We start from the raw sequence: 7,697 nt of genomic DNA on the forward strand, positions 1-7,697 counted from the left end.
TTTATGATGCATTAATAGTTTTATTGTGTACCACTTTCTTTTTTTTGAGTATGTGGTTTATAAATATTCAAATAAATAAATAAATTTCAGGGTAATATTAGTATTCATAAACAAATGAAATAGTTTTATTTTGGAGAAGAAAATGTTACTGGGCTGAAGGTCAGCTTTGTATTGTATATTTGCATATTGCATATTTATGCTCACTTATTCATTTACTTCTTGAATACTTCCCAATTCTTTCCCCAGGGGAGCTTGTGCTTTATTTGCAAAACACGTGATGAACTGCATTGCCGTGCTGAAATAAGATTCTTCTAGACTCTCCTAGTCTTGTGGCAGGGAAAGCTATGCTTTATATATTATGTATTACTAGAAGACCCTTTCTGGTCTCTTGTTAAAACAGCATTAAAAACAAATACATTTACTTCCATTCTTTCTTCTCAGGAGCTGGCAACCATCGTTACTTCATGGGCTATCTATTCTTTTTACTATTCATGATTTGCTGGATGATTTATGGGTGTATCTCTTGTGAGTATTGTTTCCTGAACCATTTTCTTAATGCCTAGTTTAAGTCCTACTGTGACTGCAATGTTCTGTGTGAACGTTAACCTATACCTTGATTGTTCCCTGGTAGGGTTTTTCTTTTCTCATAAAAAATGCTTTTGGAAATGTTCCCCATGCAACATGCCCTGTATTCTGCAGGCTCATGTTCAGGAACATTTTCTAATCCAATGATATCATATTCTAATCCAATGATACGTATTTTTTAATTCCAGATTGGGGAATCCACTGTCACACTACTTACACAGCAGATGGATTTTGGACATATATTACACAAATCGCCACCTGTTCACCTTGGATGTTCTGGATGTTTTTGAATAGCGTGTTTCACTTCATGTGGGTGGCTGTGCTGCTAATGTGTCAGATGTATCAGGTAGGAGAAAGCACTTAATATGCAAACAAGCAGGGTTGCATTCAGCAGTGTTGCTCACTGACAGTAAAGCAGTAAGGCCAGTTGAATAGGGACAAGAGAACTTTCCCCACCCTTCCCCTTGCACCCAGCCTCCTAAATCTGCTTCAGAGGGATGGGAGATTCTCCAGAGCAGATTTGGGGTTGAGGGAGGGCTGCAGAGGAGATGGGAAATCACTGAAAAGTGCTTACTTCCTCATTCTGCTGACAGAAACCTTCCTGAGAATCCGGGGGTTAATTCCATTGCATATGTGAGGATCTGAATGCATATTGAAGCCCTTGGCTGTTTCTCTCTTTAATGCAAAGCATCAAACTTGAAATGCACTTATTTCCCAAGCCTTTGGGTGCCACCAGGTTTGATTGCCAGCACTATGGGACTTGGTTGGGTTTGGTATACAAAAATGTTGAAAAAAATAAGTGGCTAGTTTCAAATCTGTTTTCATGTATCTCTTATCATAAATGATCATGAGTGACAGAAACACACAGGAGAATAGAAAAGACTTGGAGTCAAGTACATATTGGATGCAGCTGTTCTGCTGGCAAGGAATTTGCATCACTGAAACGCAATTGACTGTTTTTACACAGTCAATAAAGACTTTACCCAGGCAAGTTCAGAACATGCAAAGTCTCACTAAAGAAATTGGTCCAAGTAGCCATTAGTGTTTGGGGGTGAGGGTTTGCTTAGATAATGATGGTCAGCAATTAAGACACAAAAAGAAACTATTGTTAACTGGGACATCCTGGCATGTTCCCTCACTTGCAGAAACGGAGGCGCTAAGCTCTTTCTTATCTTGGATTATTAAGATGTACTATGATAATCCAAGCACAGCCTATTTGTGTCAGTGTCTCAAAATAATAGGCAAAGTAATATAACACTAACAATGTTTCGTCGGGTAGGGAAAGGAAAATGTTAACATGACAAACTTTCTCTTTAGCAGGCCCAAGGTTACTGCTTGACTGTTTTTGAAAATAAATCATTGAACCTGTTAACTCACAGTTATTATTAAGTTCATCATGGTTCAGAGCAACCATCAGTATATATCCAGTGTATCAAAGAAGTTTTTTTGTGCATTAACAGCAAACTCCATTAGCATGCAATACAGAAAAAGTATTCCATTTAGCTATAACTTGTTTCATCTTTGTACTAAGCTGTCAAAGGTGGTCTTGAAGTTACCATATTTTTCACTCCATAGGACGCACCTGACCAAAAGACGCACCAAGTTTTTAGATCAGGAAAACAAGAAAAAAAATATCTGACTCAAATGTTGTACTAAACTATTTAAAACAGCAAAGTGTGTGGCTCCTGTCCACTTTGCTACTTTAAAGCGAGCCACGGTATATATTGAAGAGAATGGGAAAAGGACAGACATTCCATTATAATGTAGCTGTTTTCATTATCACTGGGAAGTCAGTATTGCAGCAGTCACAAAAACTAAAATTTGAGCATTTTACTGTTATTAATCAATAATATTAATAGTCAGGGAGAGAAACCAGGGCTGTGCAAATGAGAAGTGCTTGGAGTATGGAGGAACAGCAAAGAGATCAAATGATTGCGCTCCAGTTCCTAAATCTGGGAAGTTTTCTCAAAACAGGCATGGTTGTTTTGAAAGGAAGATTCAAAATGGGGTGACTCAGCAAAGAACAGAGGAGGAAAAGAGGGCAGATAAATAGCTTCCATTCAATAACAAGAGAACACAATGTTTTGGTTTGGTATAGGTGGACTGTACTTGTAAGAATTTGTATAATGAATTATAGATTTGGAGTGGAATATCAGTGCCTCTTTTCAGCAATAAAGATTAGCTGCTAGGAACATGTTCCACACACAAACACACAGGATGTCTGGTTATAGTTGTGCAGTTTAAACTGTTCCTGAGCCAGATGCCTGCTCAGTTTTAGCTGAGCTCACTATTACTGGTTTGTGGAGATGCTTTGCATGTATTTATGACTATTTCTGCAAAACTGCTACTTGAAGAAATCCCCAAACTTAATATTTTTAAACTTCAAATGGAGCTCAGAATCCAGTTAGGCAATCCTTTGCAGTTGAATTAGGAGGCAATTTGCTAATCCCCACGAGCATCCCAGGAACACACAGCCTTCCCTCTGCTTGCAAACCTTGTCGGAGCTTCAGGGGAAAGCAAAGGCTATAGGCAGAGCAGTGTGGCTTCCCCCCCCCAAAGAGCACCCCAGGAGTGTGGGGCAAAGGCGCACAGCCTTCCCTCTGCTTGCAAACCTTGTCGGGGCTTCAGGGGAAAGCAAAGGCTATAGGCAGAGCAGTGTGGCTTCCCCCCCCCCACCCCCAAAGAGCACCCCAGGAGTGTGGGGCAAAGGCGCACAGCCTTCCCTCTGCTTGCAAACCTTGTCGGGGCTTCAGGGGAAAGCATAGGCTGCCAGCAGAGCCGCGTGGCTCCTCCCCCCACCCCCAAAGAGCAGCCCAGCAGCGCAGGGCAATAGCGATTTGGCTCCAGGGACCACACATTCGCTCCATAAGACGCACAGACATTTTCCCTTCCTTTTTAAGAGGGAAAAAGTGCGTCCAATGGAGCGAAAAATACGGTACATCAGAACAGTTCTGGCTTCAACCTCCACTTTGCAGGGATTGCCTATGCTACAGATTTCCCTATAGGGGTTTTGATAGTGCATCTTATTCCAGTGGGCTTCACGTCACTACCTGTCAGCTGATAGGTTCTCACTTCAAGGCCATTTGGATTCGCTGCACTATCGAGTTCAACAGGCAGTTTGCTGTGCTGTGGAGTGCCCCATGAGAAGCTGCATAGCACAATCTATACCAGCAGGCCTGCTGATCCCAGTAGACAGTCGATTGGTGGTGATAGTAAGTCTCCCTTGCTAATTAGCAGTTGGGAAAGTGCTTAAAGGCTCCCTGTTGTATATTGGCAGCTGCATCTTTCCCTACCCCACGCCTGATGTGTATATGATATCAGATGTGGGCAGATGGACATGGTGGAACCACCTTGTGGACCAAATTGGGACCTGTTCCAGGCCTAATAAGAATTAGGGGCTGGAAGTTCCCCATGCCTCCTTTAGCGGGTTTATATGCTACATCTTCAAAGACTCTGAATACTTCCCCTCCTCCCTTTCTCCCAGATCTCTTGTTTAGGTATTACTACAAATGAAAGGATGAATGCAAGACGATATAAGCACTTTAAAGTTACGACAACATCTATCGAAAGCCCATTTAAGTAAGTACATAGATAAAGAAACATGGAAATGTGTTTATACAAACATGCGGGTGGTATTCACAAGTTAGGTAAAGCTTAAATAGCGCATGTGAATGGATTCTGTGTACTGGGTTGTTTCCCCCCCTTTCCTAAAAGGTAGCCACAGAAATGTGAATCTCTTTCCACTTGTTCCCAGGAAAGCAGCTGAGCTAGGGTTGTGATCTTGATTGGGGAAACTGTTTGAAGGGTATCAAAAGTATTTTTTGTCGTATAGTTTACCTGCTCTGGGAATTTTATACAAATTGAAATGTGGACTACAACTTCCTTAAACAAATAACTGGAACATGAGCAGAAACACATTTCTCTTTTAGCACCCTCAAATTCAAAACTAAAACTAAAAAGCATACACTTCATTTTCTCTCTCCCTCATGCATATGCATGCATATGCAAATATTTACCATTTCATATTGTTCACATACTTGGATTCTCTTGGAAGCAATTACGCCATTAGTACTGACGTGCACAAAAAATCCTAGCTACCTAGTAACATTCAAAATAAACATTATCATAAATGAAAGATTATTCCTTAAAAAAAAAAATACTTTAGAGTACACAGACATCTGCTTTCTCTTTCTCTAATTTGGTCCCGTTTTCTCTTCTCTACGATCCCATTAATAATTGACAAAGACTCCTACATTTTCTTCTTTCCCCAAACCTCTTTATCCCGTTCACCCTGCCTTATTCTTCCTCTTGTGTATCTTTCTTCCTTTGGAATTAAGGGCACCAATAGTATGATCAAACAGCAGCAATCTAATAACATCAAAAAGTAAAAGTCTAATCAGCAGTCTGGTTGCACAGGCTGCAGTTTCTGGACTGTCTTCAAAGGCAGCCCTACATATAACAGTTTTCAAGTAGTTGTCTAAATAAGGTTAACAAGGAGGAAGCCACTGAAGTCGGATTATCCATAAGGAGTGGGCCATCAGACAAAGCTATAAAGGCACTCAAGCCATTGAGACCACTTTTGTCTCTGGCGATAGTAATTGATCCATGAGAACCCACAAACCACAGACCTGAACTTTTAGGGCAGAGCTTTCCAAACCGTGTGTCGCGACACATTAGTGTGTCAGCTGCAGTGTGTAGGTGTGCCATGCAAACACTCCCTACGCTCCTCCTGGGGAAATGGGTTAGTTTAACCTCCAGTTTGCTAATAAAACTGAATTACTGTGCCGCAAAATAATGCATGTCTAAAAAGTATGTCACCAACATAAAAAGTTTGGAAAGCTGTTTTAGGGGGAACATGATCATATCCAGAGCTGTTGAAAGCAGCATCCAGAGACTTATAGAATATCTGATGAAATAGTGATCATACTCTCACTTGTGGGAGTGGCCAGACTGTGCAACCACATTAGATATGTGAATTGTGTTCCATCAGAACCATGAATTCACTCAGTTCTAGCCAATTTAAATGGGTATTTGTAATATCTCACATGTGCTATGTAATCAGTCCTTCCCCAAACCCAATACACTAGGTCAGAAGTATTATCCCCATTATAAAGGGGGCAGATAAACTGAAGCCAAGAAATCATAGCTTTCCTAAAGCTTCCTATTGAGAGTTTACAACCCTGTGTGGCTTCTTGGTTGATAGCTGACGCTTTTCACTCCTCCATAGCAGTGAATGTTTCTGTAAGTATCAACAAGCACAGTTATACGTAAGGGGGGGGGGTGAGTCCTCATTAATGTTGACTAACATCGTTGCACTTGCTGAACTAACATATATTTATGTAACCGTTTCTGTTTGTATTTTTTAGCCATGGATGCATAAGAAACATTATAGACTTCTTTGAATTCAGATGCTGCGGTCTTTTTCGTCCTGTTATTGTGGACTGGACAAGGCAGTATACAATAGAATATGACCAAACAACTGGAAGTGGCTACCAGCTAGTGTAACACCCACCTCCAAACCTGTGAGCATATCGTATCTGAGTGGTGCCTGAAAATTTGTTTCTCTCAAATCCACATCCCTTGAACAGTAGCATGCTATGAATAGAGCTAACAGTGAATCTAATGGTACCTTCTCTACATCAGTTTTATTAACAGATGTAATCAAAGGACAGAATAAACTGCCAATCCTGACAATGAGGAGGAAGATAAGAAAGGGATTTTAACTGTCCTTACCGTGGGAATGATTCACAAAGACATATTCACGCCATTTTCTTTCCTTTTAACTGCTTTCACAATGGAGCATGAGATTGTTAAAATACAAACATACTAAAGTCATGCTGTGCTGAACATGAAATATTTATTTCATAATTTGAACAATTTCATTGGAATTAAAGTCAAATTTTACAAAGCAGCCAGACTTTGAGATCAATGTATTATATTTCCTGTAATGGAATTTTTGTACAGATTTGCTATAGTATTATGTGCATTGAAAATGTGCATTCAGTACTCCGAAGAATCATGTGGTCTTATTGGGCATCTACCATAAAGCGTGAAGTTGTTGGAAGCAGGACGCAGAAGGATGTTAGTCACGAAACTGTTACGTAAATGTAATGGCTGTTGGCTGTTAAAGCTGTCTTGTTTCCGATATATTGAGTTACTCGTAATAAGCCTTGTGTGAAGATGTATATTCGGGGAGGGTGGGTGAAGTTGCACAAAATTACATCTCTCTCGTCCAGTATAAAGCCCTACTTAGGTGCATGATACGACTTTTGAAAATTAGACCACAAAACAAAATATAGCATAATAATCTGCAAAAACTAAATAAATACGTATAATATATGCAGTCAGTGAAATGCTGGTACCTAAGTAGTAGGTACAGTTCTGCATGAGGTAGTCTACAGTCATTGGAGCGTTGGAAGATGTGCAAAGTCATGTAGGTGGAACCAAAGAGTGAAAGGGCCAACTCTCAGTAATAGGAGAGCGGGGAAGGATATGACTGCAGTTAAATTGAATGTGGCTGCTGGAGAAGTAAAAACTGATTAACAAATAACTCTTTTGCTTTACATAAAATGATGGAATTCAAGCTAAAGAAAGTTATAATTCCTTTGTAGCAGATTTAAGTGGGGGGGGGGGAAATTACATGGCTTCTTGAAGAATATGGTAATGACAAGTGAGAAAACACCCTTAACTTTTGTTTGTCTCAAAGTTACCAGAACCAGGTATATTTGAAAGGTAAGAAGTGGTATGAAGTTGCATTCCAGAAGAGTTTTATGTTGTTGAATGTGATGCACTGATTTTATGTTACAGCATTTTTATATATTCCTTGTGAATTATTCACTGCTTCCTTAACTATTGTTTACAGAGAGACTTGAAAAATCGGTTAAGTTCTCTTTTTAAGTGCTGTAGCAACATAGTGGTTCGAGAATCCTGTGAGGGGGATTTGGGGAGGGGACCTTAATACAGATGATCGAGACCAGTGTAAAGAATGTTTATCTGTATATACATAATTTATCAAATAGTTTTCTCTTTGTGAGTGTGTGTGTGCGTGTGTGTGTGTTAGTATATTTAAAAGCTGCTCATTTCATTTTATCCAACCAAAAATGTAGGAAGAT

The 7,697-nt window shown here is 39.9% G+C and overlaps 1 protein-coding gene across 3 annotated transcripts in view; it reads left to right on the top strand.

Annotated features, from left to right (window-relative positions):
- The window catches only part of ZDHHC17 (zinc finger DHHC-type palmitoyltransferase 17), a 47,298-nt gene extending 40,089 nt beyond the window's left edge, over nucleotides 1–7,209 (top strand). For all 3 annotated transcript variants that reach the window (XM_053404664.1, XM_053404665.1, XM_053404666.1), the window contains exons 14-17: nucleotides 442–525; nucleotides 774–931; nucleotides 4,070–4,164; nucleotides 5,952–7,209. In XM_053404664.1, coding sequence (XP_053260639.1) covers nucleotides 442–525; nucleotides 774–931; nucleotides 4,070–4,164; nucleotides 5,952–6,090 — 476 coding nt within the window. In that variant the 3' untranslated portion in view covers nucleotides 6,091–7,209. The remainder of the gene's footprint in view (nucleotides 1–441; nucleotides 526–773; nucleotides 932–4,069; nucleotides 4,165–5,951) is intronic.
- The last annotated feature ends 488 nt before the right edge of the window (nucleotides 7,210–7,697 follow it).

Source organism: Podarcis raffonei, chromosome 10 (assembly GCF_027172205.1).
Source record: "Podarcis raffonei isolate rPodRaf1 chromosome 10, rPodRaf1.pri, whole genome shotgun sequence".
NCBI lineage: Eukaryota > Metazoa > Chordata > Lepidosauria > Squamata > Lacertidae > Podarcis > Podarcis raffonei.